This window comes from Merops nubicus, unplaced genomic scaffold (assembly GCF_000691845.1).
Source record: "Merops nubicus isolate BGI_N331 unplaced genomic scaffold, ASM69184v1 scaffold478, whole genome shotgun sequence".
Taxonomy (NCBI): Eukaryota; Metazoa; Chordata; class Aves; order Coraciiformes; family Meropidae; genus Merops; species Merops nubicus.
This window is the reverse complement of record NW_008624877.1, coordinates 9,215-28,339: the sequence shown is the minus strand read 5'-3', so window position 1 is coordinate 28,339 and position 19,125 is coordinate 9,215. Positions and strand designations below refer to the sequence as shown.

General features: G+C 36.2%; 1 protein-coding gene across 2 annotated transcripts; it reads left to right on the top strand.

Annotated features, from left to right (window-relative positions):
• The first annotated feature begins 1,743 nt into the window (after positions 1-1,743).
• KPNA5 (karyopherin alpha 5 (importin alpha 6)) lies at positions 1,744-18,367 on the top strand. Of its 2 annotated transcripts, none has more exons than XM_008945466.1 (13): positions 1,744-1,875; positions 4,819-4,920; positions 5,003-5,102; positions 5,882-5,976; positions 6,720-6,851; positions 7,396-7,484; positions 8,674-8,773; positions 10,386-10,549; positions 11,328-11,406; positions 12,338-12,463; positions 13,993-14,120; positions 15,840-16,018; positions 17,701-18,367. In XM_008945466.1, exons 1-13 carry the CDS (start codon positions 1,747-1,749, stop codon positions 17,886-17,888), a joined length of 1,611 nt encoding a protein of 536 aa, XP_008943714.1. In that variant the 5' UTR covers positions 1,744-1,746; the 3' UTR covers positions 17,889-18,367. The 2 variants fall into 2 exon arrangements, with proteins under 2 accessions (XP_008943714.1, XP_008943715.1); XM_008945467.1 differs by having other exon boundaries at positions 1,747-1,875; positions 4,819-4,905.
• The last annotated feature ends 758 nt before the right edge of the window (positions 18,368-19,125 follow it).

Genomic DNA, 19,125 nt, shown 5'->3' with positions numbered 1-19,125 from the left:
GGGCTGCCTATGGCCTCCCCCGGCGCGGGTACAGCGAGTCGCTGTATTTGGGGAGCCTTGTGGAGGCGGGCAGGAGATCGTCGGTGTGGTCTGTCTTAGCCTAGGCACAACAAGTGGGTGCGATGCGGGTTGTGGTGCGTGGAGGGTTTTAAGTTTTGAAACGAGTGGAGTTTTGCAGAGCCAGTGCAGACTTCCTCGGACCTAGGTGCGGAAGTCAGGAAGCCTGGATGGATCAGGGACTGCCCGTCTTTTTACCTTTATGAGGTCTGTGCCAAAACCCTTGTAGGGAGTATGAAGCTCTTAAGTTAGTAACCTTTTGTTTTTGAAAAGAGTTTTGGTGGAGCCTTCCCCACCGCCACCCCTGACTTGAGCTTCTATCCCTCTTTATAGAGCTGGTGACCTAACCGGGGTTACTTTGAAAGCACACTTCTCTTGTTTGGTTCATTGCTTGGCCTGACAGTTTTATTTGTGCTACAAAATTAGCAAGGCATGAGTGATTAACTGGTGATGTTCTAGAACTAGTTAAACCAGTAGTGTTGTTGGACAAATTATCTCCTTAAATCGTGCCTCAGAAGTTACATGACAATTACTAGAAAATTGCTTTAGATTGTGGCACACTTAACATTGTTGTCCGGAGATGGCAGTACTTTACTAAGGTTCTTGTGGAGCAAATGTGTTTGGGTGAAGCAGGCTGCAGTCCTCAGAGTGTCTAGTTGATGTCAGCCTAAGTTTGTGGACTGTTTTCTTCTTGTAGCTTGTGATTTTTGCTCAGCAGTTCTTGGTACCACTGATATTTAAAAAAAAAAAAAAAAGGCCCAGCATGGAAGTTGATAGGGAATTGTGAATGACAGCTCAGCAGTTGTGGTTGAAATGTTTTCTTGGTGTGGAAGAATTCCAGGCAAATGAGAGTTCCTGTAGAGTCTTAAATCATGTTTTTGACAGTTATTTCTCAGTTGAAGGCTACTGTTTTAGCTTTCAAAACTGGCACTATGCTATTAACAGCTTTTTCAGTCAGTTTGATCATTTCAGTGACAGAAGCATGTGTGATCACTTTTATCTTTTCACAGCTGATATGCCTGAAATGACAGTCAGATTCTAATCCTCTAATCCATCAAAGGGGCTAATCTAATTAACTAGACTGAGTCGATCATTTTGTTAGTTTTGAATGGAAAAGAGTGTGCCTATCTGGGTGCTCCTGACCCTTAATTTGTTTTTCTGCATACAGTTTAGAAGGAAACAGCATAACCTCTAGATCCTGTGCTATGTTTGCAAGATGGGCATCTTTAAATAAAAATAAAGAAACAATGCAGTAAAATATTAAATGGAACAGTAATTAGTGCAGGTTTTCTTCTTGGCTTTATCCTTATTTTTTTAATACATGTAATGTCTCCTTTATGAGAGGAGGAAGCAAGTTCCTTCAGTTGCTGGCAGAAGGAAAATTGAGCACCCTAATGTTTTTGCTTTTTATTTCTCAGTTTGCTCATAAGACCTGCAAATTCGTTTTACAGTAGCTTTTGCCCTTTAATGGAGTATGTGATCCCTGAGGTGAACTGTAGTTTAAACTGCTGTTTAGAAATGTCTGTCTAGGCAAAGATTTTTGTGTGATTTTCGCCTTAGAGATTTTTATTGATGAACTGGGTGTTGCAAGCTGCTGCTGTACATACTTTTTTGTACTACAAGAGATGTCAGGTTTGCCTTGAACAGTTTGGCCTTTTGGAGTAATTTTCCCTTTTTTTAATAGACAACATGGCAAGCCCAGGTAAAGATAACTTCAGAATGAAAAGCTACAAGAATAATGCGCTTAACCCCCAAGAGATGCGCAGACGGAGAGAGGAGGAGGGAATCCAGCTTCGGAAGCAGAAAAGGGAAGAACAGGTAAATGTCTTGATGAGCTCTTCAGAACTTGTGAAACTAAATTCAGGTATCTGAAAGGACTTAGGCAGAATCCAGAGTGCCAGGCTGGATGTCTGTTTTCTCTGTAGTGTTAGGGGACACCAGGCACCTTTCGATAGGATTGTTAAGAAAATGAACAGAAGCCCTCTTAAGTCACTAAGGCACTCAGAAGAGAGACTGCTGGCTTAAGTTTAGTCTAGATTTAAACATCTAAGGCTGGCTGAAAGGATACTCTTATCTCCAGTAAGGAGTAGAAACCTTGCATTCTCTTCCAGAATTTGGGCCAAAGTTATACTGTTAGACAAAAATAATCCTCTTCTGTTGTGGTTTGGGGTCAGGGCAGTCCCCAGAGTTGTAATAGATGCTCTCTCCCTTCCTCCCACCCCTGAAAGGGAAAGGGAATGAGAGAGCCTTGTTGATTAGGAAAGAATAGAAAATAGTTTTAATATTACTACTAGTAATAATAGTAATAATGATAATAAATTAGGCTATGATAAGTATATATAAATACATAAAGTTAGTCCTGAACCCAACTCTCTCCGATGGTAATATGTCACCATCACCCCCGGCTGGGGAGAAGTCCCTCAGGAAGAGGGTCCCAGGCTGGACTCAGCCACAGACGGTGACTGGGCGCAGGAGCTGGATTCTGGAACTCAGTTTAGGAATACAGGAGTTGAGATCAAAGGCAGGATGGATGAAGTCCTCCTCAGATGCCGTCCATTGTAGAGGTAATCAGCAGCCCAGTAGCAGTAGACGGAAGAAGAGAAGAACGGAAGGGGCGACAGAGGGGCTGTCTCTCCTGATCCTTCAGCTTCTACTGGATATGACAGTTATGGAATGGAATGTTCCATTGGTGAATCTCCATTTGTTTGATTATGACTGCATACCAATCTCTGGCAGTAACTCTAAACATGAAGTCTTATCACTGCTACAGTCAGATAGTTTATGAGAATGTTGCTAATTCAGACAGATTAGTTAATTAGAAGAACTTTAGCTAAAAAGTAAAATCACAGAGCAGAACCAGCTCTATTTACCCCCAAACCAGGACATCTTCCTCCTTCAAATTGCCCAAAAGCACTTCTGCAATACCTTAGTAAAGTGGCTAGCAATTAGTGATTCCTGAACTATTATACATAACATTTGCAGTTGTCCTTATTGATTTTTTTAGCAATCAGAGTGCATGAAGCATTGCATAATTTAATGTTTTGTGTTAGTTCCTTTTCTCAAAATGTTCAGTGGTTTCTTGCCAGGAAAGTAAGGAATGTAGTTTGTTTTTTTACTTGGTCTAAAAAGGCTGATTTTATCTCCCACAACCTAGGCAGTGTCCCAGGCACTCGTCTTTAGTCTTTTCTGAGGTGGGACTGCTAACCCTTCCCCTGGGAAAGTGGTGCTACTGTGTGGGAAAATAATTGAAATTAGTTGGGCCAGAGAGATAAGAGTAGGAAACAGTATAGTACTGCAGCATCTGCCGTAGGTAACAGTGTTGCAGTTTCTGCTGAAAATTTGGTTTGTGTATTTTGTAGTAAAGACTCCCTAGATAAAGGATGGAAATAATGTGTGTTATCTCTCCCATGCTTACTTCTATGACAGTGACAATACAGTTACGTTCTCCTTGATCTTAATTTGTTGGACTGGTGTTTTCAGTTCTTCTTGAGCTGGGAACAAGTTTATGATGAGACTGCGTTTGTTCCAGAAGAAATTGTAAGTGGTAGATAGACTGTGACCTTAAACAGTAACAGTTTATACCTTTCAGACAGGAGCTTCTGTGTCCTTGAGTGCGGGAAAGAATGTCTGGCCTTACAAAAAAGGAAATAGTGTTTTTTTCTCTTTTGTGGGTTTAAATGGAATTAAACCTTCTTTACCTCCAGGATTCTGCAGTCGTTTTGTGTCCAGGATTGTGCCCGGTCAAGAAGTGGGTTGAGCAAGGGAGAGAATGTTCTAGGTTCCTGTTTGAAATATGGGCAGATGTAAAGAAGGAGTTCCTTCTGCAGTTTTGAGCGTTTACAATAGCAGAAATGCAGATGTCTATAATAGATACCTGGAGGACAAAACCTTCAGGATTTAGGAGGAGGTTTCATAATAATGCTTACAGGTGAAATCTTAGTCCATGGGCTGAAGTTCTAACATTTCTTTTTCAAGATGCCAACATAATATTCTTAGAATTGTTAATTACAGTAATTGTAAGTGTAGTACTGGATTAAGGATAAAAACTTAGGTTTGATTTCCAGAGGAAAAAAGGCTGATGTGAATGTTTTGCTTGTATGCCAGAAAATGAAGAGGCACTCATTAAACATAGCTTATTAAATACTGCAGTGCAGGTATGTATTTTGAGCTTAGGCAGTGCATGCATCCAATTGTAAAGTGATTTTTGGACACAGAAAATGTTTAATGTTATATAATTTGGAAGTTCACCTTGAAGCTATGCTGGGTTTTCTCTAACTATATTAAAGTAGCGTTTCTGTTTTAGTCTTCCTGCAACTGTACATGAATTATAGTTGCTGTTTAGTTACCATGCAAAGAAAGTACATAGATCTTAGACCCTCTATTGAACAGGGGAATGCAATGTAGTAAAATACAAACATTAGCTCTATGTTGATGATTTTAACCTATAAACTAAAAAAGGAGAAAGTAGCTTGTAGAACACTGCTTCCTGCTTAAAAGTAAATGCCAATTATGAGGGATAAACGACTAAAAGATCTGTATCTTCTTTTTCTTACATGTGAAAAATTTATGAATCTTTGCTAATTAAAAAGAACTAGTTTTTAAGTGTCACTGTGACAGAATTCCATTTGCATGCATGAGGAGGAAAGTGAGTAGCTGAAATACTTTGACTAGTATTGGTGAGAGCATTTCTTCAGGTGTATGCCATCAATACCCACTCTACAGCAAGTTCTAATGTCTGCCAAAAATTTCTTCTTTGTTTAGCTGTTTAAACGCCGAAATGTTTCTCTCCCGGGAAATGAAGAATCTATGGTAGAAAGTCCAATTCAGGATCCTGATGTCAGCTCCACTGTCCCTATTCCAGAGGTAATTACTTCAGAGTGTGCTTAGAGCGTTACCTGTTCATGTGCATAGCACCAGACATAAGAAGTACTCCTTTCATTTTTAGGAAGAAGTTATTACAGTAGATATGGTACAGATGATTTTCTCGGATGATCCTGATCAGCAGCTCACAGCAACTCAGAAATTCAGAAAATTGCTATCTAAAGGTACATAAATGTTGCCTGATTTTTTTTGTTCCATGTCACAATGATTTTTAGTCATAGTCAGTCAGTTAACCTTTAGTTTTGTTTTTACTTTAAAATAGAGCTTGCTGAAACTTCTAGTTCTGTTTACAGAGAAACTGTGCCCAATCTCTTCCGACCTAATGGTTAGATACAGAAAGCTTCGTTATTCTAATGTTAAGTCTTTCAGACAAAGTAACAAAAGCAAGAATATTTTGATTGAAGTGTCCAGGGTAGTAACTAACTGCACACTACTTACAGTACTTGTTGCAGTGATTCAGTTTCTGATTTTCGTTTTGTAATTGAGGGTAGAAAAATTATATGGCTGCGAAAGAATGTTTGTGACTTGTTTTTGTTGACCCTGTAAGATAGGTGGTCTTGAATTAATGCTGGTGTTTGTATAGCACGATAGTTAAAGGTATGCTTAGTCATTTGAGATGGTGTCTAATTATAATTGCTCTTCCACTGGCCTGAGCTATTGACTGAAAGAACTTTTGTGATTTCTTACTAACATGCTGATGGATACTAGTATGTGTTACTAATATATTATATAATAGGATGTTTCCAAAATCATAACATGTTACAGAGGTGATCCTGCAGTCTTCTAAAGTCAAGATTTTAGCTCCTTCATTTGAGATTAAAATGATTAAATGCTAAAAAATATGATAAGAACTGAGAATCATATTCATGTTTGTCATAATGAAAAAGTAATTTGTTTGGTCTTTTTTGTAAGACTTACACAAATGTTTGTTTTTATTCCCTAGAGCCTAATCCACCTATAGATGAAGTCATACAAAAGCCAGGAGTAGTACAGAGATTTGTGAAATTTCTAGAGAGAAGTGAGAATTACACTCTGCAAGTGAGTTTCGCTGGTACTGACTGGGGGTTTGGAATGGGATTAGAAACCCCACCAATGAGCTTTGGGAAACGTGTGATTGATTTTTCTTTTAATGAATGTAAATTTTGTAGTAGTCTTTAGGATTATGTACTTGGATGGTCAAATACTTGGGTGATGAAAGCAGAATGTATTTAAGAGAGTTTCTAGAATGGTATATTAAGTTCATCAGGACTGATGTGTGAACAGAATCTGTTTTGTTTGTGTTGAGTGTATTGTAGCACTTTTCAATCAAAATCTTAGAAAAGAAGAAAAAAATACAGGAATCTGAAAGGCTTATATGAAACCCATTTATAAAATCTTTGAAATATATATAACTAGTGATAGGAGTAACTAGTTCTTTCTACTTGTGGTAGCCCATGGAATGGCACTTAGGCCTTGTGTACATACATACTAGAGTAATTAATATAAACAGAAGGGATTTGTACTAGTTAATAGAGTTTTGAAATCTTCTTCACAGTAGTGCTGCAAGGCAAAACCTAAAAATGATTTAGACACTGAAGGCTCTTATTAAATAGAGGTTTTTTCAATACCAATTATTTTATTGTGTAGAAAGTACAATAATAGTGATAATTGCAATGTCAGTGGAAAGGAGAAAAAGTTGGAGAATTGACTTATCTCTGCACCTCTCATGTCAAGCTGTTTTTCATGAATTTGGGTTTTAGTGCCAAGTGGTTTAACATGGTTGTCTTTGTGCTCATCAACAGTTTGAAGCAGCTTGGGCTTTGACAAACATTGCATCCGGAACTTTTCTACACACCAAAGTTGTAATTGAAACTGGAGCTGTTCCAATTTTTATTAAGTTGCTTAGTTCAGAACATGAAGATGTACAGGAGCAGGTAGGTGTTTACTTCAGGTGTTTTACAACTACTTTTGTTTATGGATGTCTTCTTTGGAGTGAGTGTGGTTAGAGAGGGTGTTGGTTGGTTGGTTTGACTGGGTTTTTTTTTGTGCTTCAGGGAGGCTGTAATTTACTGACTTTTATTTAGCATGTTTCAAAGTTTGTATAGTCAAACTTCATGTTTTCACATTTTTATTCCTCATACATTGTTTGCAACTTTGAGCCAGTTTTATTCAACGTATTGCACACAATGAGCAAATGTAACTGTTGAAAAGAGTGTGTGCATCCTTTTTATTGAAAAGTACTTGCATTGATGTGCTTTCCTAACAGAAAGGATGACTTCAAGTGTAGGTAATTGACTTTGTGTGAGTTCACAAAACGTGGTGTAGAAATCAGTAGTTTTCCACAATTTTATACTTGGAATGATACTGCTTTTTTAGATTCTATAATATTTGCTGTAAAAAAAAAAAAAGGTATAGATGGTCTGTAAAAGTTGTTTTGCAAGCATGTATGAATTCACTCAGGTGCTTTGCTTTTTTAAGGCAGTGTGGGCTCTCGGTAACATAGCTGGTGATAATGCAGAATGCAGAGACTTTGTTTTAAACTGTGGAATATTACCACCCCTCTTGGAGTAAGTATTGTAAATTAATACTATAATTATAATGTAAAGATATAGATAACTGTAAGCTACAACTTGACATTTATTTGAAAATAATAGAAGCTTTCTGCTAAATGGAGAATGTTTCTTTTTTATGATACTGCTGTGAAGTTAGTGTTTTGGATTACCTGAGTTTTATGCATATCTTTAATAAGTCTATGACAGGAATCTTTTCAATGTTTGCAAAAGGAGAGAAGTGTTATATCCAAGTTACAAAATTTCTGTATTGTACAGAACTCTGTGTTGCCAGAGTTCTGGATATACAGGCTGGGAGAGGTGATTTAATTGACACTTGTAGTTGTCATTCCGGCTGGCTGGGCAATAGGCTGTTTTCCCCACCTTTGTCCAGCAGCTCCAAGCTCCAGCATTGCTATTTGCCCATTTCCTCGTTGCGGTTAGCGGGCAGGGTAGTTATTATATGAGCTGTGTTCCACCAGAAGATTTCTCTTCACTAGGAATATCGTTCCAGTGTTTACTATACTCTTACAGTAGGATGTAAGGTAGCTTCATCACAAGGAAGAAAGTCATACAATACAAATTTTGTTCAATGAATTGCTGCTTAAGCTAGTAAAATTCTTTAAAACATTTATAAAATAGCTTAAAATAATAGAGGAAATTATTACCGTCTTCAAGGACTTAAAGGATTAACAATTTTAAACATTTTATTATGTATCTGAAATTGAACCTGATTATTCAGGTGTTGAGTCTTCACATTCTATTCATCAAAACCAAGTGTATTGATTTATTTTTCTTTAGAAGATCTTTTCCGTTTAACTTTTTATGGAACTGTTTTTATTATTATTAATTGCAATTGCTGAATGAAAACATCAAAGTTAATTCAAGGGAAGATTGCATCCCTTCTGAAGACCCCCAGAAAAGATTAGTTGAATGATTTCTAATATGAGCAATGGTTTACTTTATATGCATAGACTGGATCTTGGAATGAGATGTCCACTCAAAATCTATTCAGATTCAGATGATTCTAAGAAAATGGTTTCAGCATGTAAGCTATGAAGAGAAGTAAATTGAAACTAGTCCTGAATAACAGAATTTCTTTTCCTGGTTTGAGGTACTGTTGGTGGTAATACACATTAAAAGTTTTACCTTTTCAATAAGAAATTTATTGGGTTTTTCTTTAATTACTTTTGTTTCTCTTTGACAGACTGTTAACAAATTCAAATCGTCTTACAACAACTAGAAATGCAGTCTGGGCTCTCTCAAATCTCTGTAGAGGAAAGAACCCCCCTCCAGACTTCAGTAAGGTAGAATAAAGTATTCATTTTGAGAAATCAGAAAGCTGAAGAAAACTTGTTTTTGTAATATGTTCTAACACACAGAATATTTGAATCTGGAGATAGCCTCAGTTTCGTGTTTTTAATGTAATCACACGGTCTTGTCTATCTCTTGTATTTGCAAAATAAATTCTGCTTTGACAGGTATTGGCAATAAAATTAAAATACTTAAAAACTTGAGATTGTAGTTGCTCAGATGCAAATAGTCATTCACTGATACAATGTGCTGGACAAACAAGCACTAAACCCATATTTTCCTCTTGATTTTCTTTAAAAGATGTGAGTTATGAATGAAGCTTTTAAATTTTTTTTTTTAGTTTTATGATTGCAAGTGCATGCTGCAGGAATAAAGTTTTGAGGTTTCTGCTCTGTCAGATGCAGTTAAATCAGACTATGATGACAGGGGTGATTTGCCTGTATGCTCTCCCCTTCACTTCCTCCTCTCCAGTAAGTGCTTATGAAGACAGGAAGACTGTACAGACTAGTAGGAGTATTAGCTCCTTATTTTCAGTATGAAATAAATTTCCGGTAAGTTTAATGACATTAAAAGATTAAAATAACTGAACAGGGGATATTTTGGCAGAAGAGACTGAAGTTAAATGATCAATTAAGATAATCTGGAGAGAATCTACATGTCTTGAAATTTACCTTATGAGAGTAATTACTGTCATTGTTATTTAATCATTCGTGGAGAGATGCTAACAAAAAGAGAGGACTTCTTATGTCAATTAATTGACAATTGCTCTGCCTAAGTTCAGTAGTGTTTTGTTTTGGTGGTAAAACTCCCACGGGATTTCTTAAATGCTTGTAACTTCAGTGGAAAAGGATGCCTTGTAGGCAGCTGCTAGTGAGAATAGCTCCTTTGCCTTTTGTCTTTCACAATAGCACCTGCTGGATACATAAAGGAGGCTGAATTGCATAACTGATGTAAGATAAAGAATTAAGTTCTACAAAGAGTATGAAATTCCTAAGTTGTATGCCTGAAACCTGTTACTTTCCAAGCAGTGTTAAGGAGGTCAGGTTAATTTGGCTCTGTGTGGAACCTGTAGGAGAAGACTAAGGCCAGAGACTGCAATTACAGTGAGAAGTGGAGTCAGACATTGCTCATTTTGATTCAGTGAACGTTGAGTCCTCTGTGAATTACTTTTGAGTTTCTTTGTGGTAAAGCAATTGTAAATGAGTTGTTACAACATACCAGCTCCAGTACTCCTACAGAGACAGCAATATCAAAAAAATGTTCCTACACTGAAATTCTGTTCCCTGAGTGAGTCAAAAATGCATCAGTAATTCCTGTTCATCTAGTAACCTGTAAAAGCAGGTGTTTATTGTTTAAGCTGGACAGTTATATACCTAATATATTATCTCTAAATAAATAGACTGTGAATCAGAATTCATCCGATTTGCTGATTTGAATTGGATATCTAGTTTAATCAGGAAGTGTTCTACCTAGGTCCTGATTCATTAATGAGCTCATGTGCTTTGGCAGTAAGTAGTTTTGAACCTTTATGCCTTTGCAGAATGTTCCCTGAAACTTGAAAACTACAAAACACCTTATTTTATGCAATATTTTTCTTTAACCTAGGTTGCTCCTTGCTTAAACGTTTTGTCAAGACTGTTGTTCAGCAGCGACCCGGATGTATTAGCAGATGCTTGCTGGGCCCTTTCCTACCTTTCAGATGGTCCCAATGATAAAATCCAAGCTGTTATTGATTCTGGAGTGTGTCGAAGATTAGTAGAGCTGCTTATGTAAGTCTTTTGTTCACCAAATAAATGTCTTACAGTACTGTTAACTCAATTTGAATTCATTAATAATATTATCTCTTTCTCACCTCAACTCTGAATTTATTTTATGAGAAGTGGTGAACATGAATTCAGTCTGAAACCTTTTAAGTTGCTTGCTATGAGTTACTTGGCTCCTGTAAAATTTTTCCTGAAATTGACAGTGAAAAGAAGTTTTCTCCAAAATATTCCTTTATAGTCTTTAATGTAGGATTTATTTTACATGGAGCAGTAGGAAGGAGAAGACTTGAAGATCAAGCTTAAATTGTAAATTAATTTCTCAGTTTGCACTATTGTAATTTATTTTCTTACCTTTTTAGAAGTAGTTGCAGTACAGACAGTTCTTGGACTCAGGAAGTACATAGGCAGGCTTGTGCCACTTCTGAACTGTTGCAGTATATTTTTGTTATGGTTCATTATTTTCCTAGAAAGGGAGGCTAAATCCCTGTGCTCACATGGGGGCGGCAGGGCAGGGCAGGTCAGGGGTGGTAGTTCCCAGCACTGACGGCTGAGCACAGTTCCCTGTGGAGAGCTGTCAGGAGAGGGGGAGGTTGCTTTCTCTTCTGTAGAAGCTTTTGGAAAATTGAGTAGGCTTCAAACAGCTGAATGTGGGAATATGGGCTTCATTCATGTACTGGTGTCTAGGGTTCTTGACTTAAACAAGGGGGAAGTTAACTTACAAAGGGGGGCTGATAAATTTTACTATACAGCTAGTAATATCAAGAAATTTCATATTTGTTTCCAGGCATAATGATTACAAGGTGGTATCCCCTGCACTGAGAGCAGTTGGAAATATTGTTACTGGGGATGATATCCAAACACAGGTAAGACTGGTTGATTTAAGAAAAGTTAATTGCCAGGACAGAATTTTGTAAAAATAATGACAAAATACATGTCCAGTACAGATGTCTGTGTATGTCAGTAAAAGATCTGTATTGTTCATTTGACAGTTAAGGCTGCCATTTTAAACATTAAAATACTGCAAGAACAAACACTTTTTTACAGTGCTGTGGATTGCTTCATTCCTGTATGGTACTTTGGCTTTTGCTTCCCATTTTTTATTTTTTTTTTCTTCTTAATGAAGGTTCGGTTATGTATTATCATTGCCTTTTTTTAAAGTCTTCGAATGCAGTCAAATTTTTCACTTGAAAGCAATGGTCATACTTGATTTGTCCCTGAATTTTTACTGATAAGATTTGTTCTATAAGGATTTATTTTTTAAATTTTAGGCAATAGAATTATATTTGAAGTCATGCAGGAAGTACTAAGACAGGTCCTGCTTTAACTAAAATTCCATCTAAAAGGCTGACAGAAGTAGTGTAAAGGGAAAATGAGGAAATAAGCTAATTATATATTTTGTTGTGACCTTTATAGGTGAGGATTTTGCTAAGAAATTAAATAGAAAATATCTGTCCCTTAGAAAAAAACTATAAAAATTAGATTTACACTATTCAGTTATTCTCAGTTATAAGACAGCTTAAGGCAGAATATGAATTTAGTCTTGCTGTTATCAGTCTTCTGGTCTGAACTTAATTGAGGGCAGATTCTTTCAAATTGCTGGATTGTCTATTTGCACACCATAGCATTGACTACTGATTTTGCAGGATGTTGTCTATGATACTTTGCATAATATAAGTGTGTTGCAAAATCTTTTGAAGTCATCTAATAGTTCTTTTATATATATATGCGTGTATATTGCACAAGCCTATATGTATATGTTGTACAACACAATTTTTAATTCTAAAATTATTTTAGGTAATCCTGAACTGCTCTGCATTACCTTGTCTCTTGCACTTGCTTAGTAGTCCCAAGGAATCTATTCGAAAAGAAGCATGCTGGACTGTTTCTAATATCACTGCAGGAAACAGAGCTCAGATCCAGGTGAAGCCTGTATATTTGTTATTTGGTTGGTTTTGCTTTCATTTTACTAGTTCAATTGCTTTTCCTTCACATGGAAAAAATCAGTAGATGTTACACTGATTCTTCATTATTTGTTTTCATCCTGAGTATATATAATTTTACCTAATTTAAATATTTTTTTCTAAATTTTGAAATATTATTATAAAGTAATACTTTAGAAATAGTTGTCACAATTAGTACTAGGGAAACTGATCAATTTATCTCAAAGGGATTGGTTTAACAGCCAGGAAGGAGAGAACTGGGGGGAGGAGGGGAAAAAAAAAAAAAAAAAAAGAAGAAAAGAAAAAAACGAGCAACAAAAAAACCCCACAAAAACCAAACAACCAAAAGTTTAATAACTAAGATGAATTATAATAAGATAAGATTATAATAATTTTAAAGGAAAGGAATATAATGAAAAGTGAGAGAGAAATAAAACCCAAGAGAATACAAGTGATGCACAGTGCTGCTGCTCGCAACCTGCTGACCAGTGCCCAGGCATTGACCTGTCCCTCCTGGCCAGTCCCCCCATGTTTATGTACTGAGCATGCTATGGTATGGAATATCCATTTGGCTAGTTCTGGTCAGCTGTCCTGGCCACTTTCCCTCCCAGCTTCTTGTGCACCTGCACACTAGCAAAACATGGCAAGTTCCTAGCAACAACTAAAAACATCAGTGTGTTGTCAACATTGTTCTCATATTGGGTCTAAACCACAGCACTGTTCTAGCTAAGAAGGAAAATGAGCTCTATCCCAGCCAAAACCAGGACAATTGTAATATACAAGTTAAAGTAATAAGCAATTTTTCTTTTTTAAAAGTTGAAACAAAACTTCTTGCGCAAATTAGTCCAGTGTAAAGTGGACAATTCTACCAATTTGGAAATGTTTGGAACATTTTGCCTGTATTAAGTAAACCTGCTTGATGTCATCAGTACTGAGTTGTATGCTTGTAGAAACTACTAAATCCTGACTACTGCTCCAGGTCTGGTCTGAAGTTACTGAAGGTTCTGGTCAATAAAAATGAGACTTCTGAATCAGAGTACATGTATCAATATGATTGTTTTCTCCCCGCTCCATTTCAATCATAGATGAAAATGTTACCTCCTAATAACCTTTAAAATATATAACATAGTCTCCAATTGCAGACATGGTCTTTCTACGTGGACTGCAAGCCTGAATAAAATAGACAAAGTGAAGTTTTATTCCGAGGGTTCATCTCTAGTTGAAAAACGCAGGTTTAGTGCTTATATCATACATTTTTTCAGTGGGCATGTCCAGTAAGCAGTATTGTGTCCACCAGAGACAGAGAAACCAAAAAAGAGACTCTGGCTGTTGCAGTTCAATGTTGGAATAGTTCTGAACTTCACTTCAGTGTTTCTAGTTTGTGTGGTGCCTTCTAACAAAACACTGTTTGCTTTGATATCAACAAGCATCACTGAGTCTTGTAGTGAAGGGTGTTAATGTTTTTTGTGTATGCTAAATATTTACTAATATTACAATTTCATCTCTTAGGGTGTTATAGATGCAAATATTTTTCCAATATTGATTGAAATTCTTCAAAAAGCTGAATTTCGCACCAGAAAAGAAGCAGCGTGGGCCATAACTAATGCAACATCAGGAGGAACCCCTGAACAGATTAGGTAAGTTTGTACATGTTACTGTTTTTTCTGCTTGAGTATCTCCTCTAAGGCATTTTTATTTCTGCATTTGAACCTTGACAAGCACAGCAACAAAATCCTAAGTGCATCTGTAATTCCTTGACATTCTGTCTGTACTGCAGGGACTAAACATGTAGAAATTCAGGAGTGAAATACATCCAGTAAACTTAAGTAGCCCAGTATTGCTTTTAATGGTGTTACATCTAAAGCTTTCACAGGGTTTTCTTTCAGAGGTGATATATTGTGAAACAAAATTGGAATAGTTAATGAACAGTTTCAATGTTTGAAAATGGAAAACTTTGAGTTGTTTAGAAAACTTGTGCAATGGGATTGTGTCTTTGTGGAGAGACTTCAGAAATTTTAGTAGCTACTTCATGTATCTTAAAGTCATTGTTAGTTTTATTTTAAATCAGATATCTAACCTTTTTCAAAATTGAGTTTCATTAAAATTTTACTGTCAGCAGCTGTTCTGCAAAGACTGGACTTACTGAATAATTAGAATAAAATACTGCCTGGTTTCTGTGGATACCATCAGTATAACGATAAGTTTGAGTTGGTAGTTGATAAATGGATTTAAAAATGCCAGTGAAGTATTTAGAAGCTAGAACTGAAAGTGGTGTGATAACTCTTCCAGTGCACTTGGGAGAACTGTTGCAATAAGTGCTTATTTATTTAAAAAGTAAAGAGTGCTGGTTTTCTTATTACCACTAAATGTTATCAGAGGTAAGGAAAGTTTGCTGTTGTATTTTTGTTATTTTTCTCATTGCTTGCATAATGTATCAACTGTCCCTTCCCATGGCAGGAGGGTTGGAACTAGAAGATCTTTAAGGTCCCTTCCAACCCAGACCATTCTATGGTTCTAGATGTCAAACACATTTTAATTTGGGATCTTCAAATAGTAAAAGTGCATGTAGTACCATAAAAGTAACTTCTTGTTGTAAAATACAGAATCATTATCTTGTAATGATTTTTAGCCCTTTTAATGTCCTTGAGGTATGACTGTCTTCACTGCTGCAGGATACTCTAAAACCACTATATAAACTATATTTAAGCAACCTTTTGATGCAGGCAAGCATGACTCTCTTCATTTTACTTACACACTAGAAACAAGGACGTAGGTTCTGACGTACAAAAGTTCATACGCAATTTTGTGCAAAATTGGAAAAAGTAACAGGCTACTTGAAATCACAGTTTTTAAAATATTTACAGTTATGTCCTTTCCTTTATAGCAGGTAATGCTAATATCTTAATGGACTACTAGTGTGGATTACATTAGCACAGAGCAGTATCCAGTGTTCTTATCAGTCACATTTTTTCAATATTTTTGTTGCTGCAATATTTCAAATACCTGAGAAAAGAACTTCTAAAGTTAACTTCTCTTCATCATATATTCAGTTAAACCTGTCTAAAGATCTTCAGTGAAAAGGAGGAAAAGACTACAAATTCCATGCTCCAGTTAAGAATATAGATGTTAAATTTTCTTATTAGGATAAATTAGAATATTTATTTCATTTCAGGCTAAGATTACCTTTGTGTTGTTGCATGGTTTAGAATTTGTTTTTTCAGTCACCTTTGTTTTCTTCTTGTTGTTTAGCAAAATTAAGGCCCAATAGTGATAGACTGGAATGTCAAAATGAATGTGATGGATTATCATTCTTTCTTTTTATCCCTACGCCCTTCTGTTTTTCTGCTGTTTTAAAGGTATTTGGTAGCACTGGGTTGTACCAAGCCTCTTTGTGACCTCCTGACCGTGATGGATTCAAAAATAGTACAGGTGGCTTTAAATGGACTTGAAAATATTCTGCGCCTTGGAGAGCAAGAGTCTAAGCAAAATGGAATGGGCATTAATCCTTATTGTGCCCTCATAGAGGAAGCATATGGTAAGAAATTACTTCTTGTAAAACTATGTACCTGAACTTCCTTATTTCAGGCTGTAAAAACAAAACCATTGTGAACCATGTTGAAACTTGTAGATAAGCTTAATATAAGAATTGCTTCAAGCATATATGGACATTGAAGTGTCATAAGTGATGTGGTGCAGTGGGAAAAGTGCTTAAATGCAGAAAACCAGTGGATGTTTGTCTGTGGTCAGTTTATGAAATGTCCCTCCAGAAACATTCTCAGAAGTGTTTAACACATAGGTGACCAACTATTGGAGCCATGTTTTAATTTTATCAACCAATCTTAAATACAGTTCTGTTACTTTAATGTATAGTCCTGTCTGGTACTGTTTCATCACCAAGAGAGATGCAAGATCAGGGTTTGTTACTGCCCAGATCGCATCCCTTTTTAGCAGGGTAAATAACAGTCATAGTAAAATCAACTTCAGATCATATTAAGTTTGTACTTAATTTAGGAAAGTATTATGTTTTTCTTCTCTTAAAAGTTGCTGAATTAGTCAACATTTTAAAGACAGAGTATCAAAACTGAAACGACTATTTGTTGAATTTCATGACTAGATGCTTTTGATTTAACAAAATTAATTTTTAAAGTGACTTATAATGAATCTAGTATTATTTATGGGGGATTATCTTTTTGTGGCTCTGACAAAACAAAATTGCAGACATTTGTATTTCAGAAACAGCTAATAGCCATTATAGTTGACCACACAGTATCTCATTAGATGGTACTAACTTCTGCAAAGCAGCCTTTAAGTCTGATCTCCCTGCTACAGAGTTTCATTTCTCAAATCAAGTGCGTGCTCGGGGAACTTACTTTGCAACCTTAACACGTAAGAGGAATAAGTATTGAACACTTTAATGGAATTTATTCTGTTCCAGATTTTGAGTCTTTTCATAATTTCAGCTGCTGAATGCCTAGGTTCTTTTTTTCCTTTACCAGTTAAGCAGAGGCTGCTGAAGCTGTAGAGTATAAGTTCAAGCAGCAGAAACAGCTAATGATATCCTCATAGCTTTGGCCTCTGTGGTCACCATAAGGGTTCACGTGAGCTCTTCCTCATCCAATTTTAAATGAAAACTGAATTCTCTTAAATAGCTAAAAAAGAGTTTTGAATCAACCTAACTAACCTCCAAGCACTTAATTCTGCCAGCACAGCAGAGTTTACATCCTCTTAGCTTGCAAATGGTAAGGCTTTGAAAGGACGTGATCTTCAAATCTTAAAACTAAATTTGAAAAAAGATTACAGACTGTGCCCAGTGATGACTCCATAATAGAGGATAGAATTTAGAGCTGGGGAAGACTGAAAGAGTAAAAGAAAAGAAATGGGGATATTGGAAATTGCTACTGCAAATAGCTTTATGCTGTCCTAGTTCTATACAGGTTCCATTTCTTTGTAGGCATGGCATATTACTTTGTAGACAACACAGCCTCCTCTTAGTTAAATTAATACTCTTTTAGCATAGTTTTAAAATAAGTTTGGACATCAGAAGACTAGAAATACTTGGATTAGGAAATCAAGTCAGTGATATCAAATTGATTGAGATGATTTGGTGTTGCATTTTATTTGTTTTTGTATAAATACCACCACTACACTGTAAGCTGTTTCCCTTTGAATTCGCCATTCATTTAACTCGACTTTGAAAATGTTTTGTTTTGAATTTAGGACTTGATAAAATTGAGTTTCTTCAGAGGCATGAGAACCAAGAGATCTACCAAAAGGCTTTTGAACTCATAGAACATTACTTTGGTGTTGAAGAAGAGGACTCCAGTATTGCACCTCCGGTGGATGAGAGTCAGCAGCAGTTTGTGTTTCAGCAGCAGGAGGCTCCAATGGAAGGCTTTCAGCTGTAAACTACAGGAGTAAAGACAAGCATCAAATGTAACCACTTGTACGGTTTTGGGTTTTTTGTTGCCCCAGGGGTCTTTTCTTTATGGCCAAAGTTAGAGGAAAAGTGGAATGCGTTTTGTAGAAACAGATGAAGAAGCAGCTCATGCACTTTTATATGTTATGTTAGATACAACTGTTCTGTGTTTTGTGTTTTTCATTATCTCTTATGTACAGAAAACAACTGTGAGTAATCCTGTCTAAAGTAAAGCATTAAATGTGATTTAGCAAGAACTGTTAAGCTAAGACTTGGTAGGATTTTAGGTAGTTGTTCTGAATTTTTCATGTAGTCTCAAACTGCATATCAGCAATACAGTTACTGACAGTTGCATTTTTGGCAGTAGGCTTGACTTGCCCAGACTATCAAATCTACCTCTTATATTGAAGCAAAAGCAGTGCTTCAGAACTAAGGCATGAAATAAAGATGAGCTTGATAGAAGCTGAATTGGAATGTGAAAAATATTTATTTAAATTGTGAAACTTTTATGCATTACTTACTTTGCAACACACTGTTGGAATTTATTTATAAAATATATTTAAAGACATAGTAGATATACATATATAATGCTAATTACCTAATATAATATTGAATATATGAAAAAGCTTTTTCTGAATTAGGTGGAAGAGGACTATTTGAGAGTTTTTCCAATTGGAATCAGCAGAGAGCTTGCTGGCCATTTGATGTTGGCTCTGTAATTAAAGCTGCTAAACAGCATTAAAATTTGGCCACAAATCAAGCCCTCCGCAGCGGAAGCAGTTGCTGTAGTTACCACAGGATGCTGCCATTATGGGTGACAGGGGTGGTGACTTGCACAAATCACCGAGCAGATGGGTTCCTGTCAAAATGTGGTAACAAACACCACTTTAGTTTGAGAAACATTGCAATGTTTGCCTTTCTAGTACAGTAGCTTCGTGAAAGTTTAGAGAGTAGGTATTTATTTTTTTGACCAAATTCGCTACTGCCACTTGACTTGTTCTTTAACTAACTCGGTTTTCTTTTGGTGAGACAAGAGAAATACTGCAGTGAAGAATGAATAGTGAATCACTCCTTTCCAGCTGAAGGACAAATTTGTTGTACTGTAAATAGCATTAAGTATGTGAACACCAAAATTAATTAGAAGTTGTCATCTAAATATTTAGACTCTACAATGTACAGTGTTTGCTGTTAAAGACTAAAAGAAATAGAATTCTATTATTTACGTT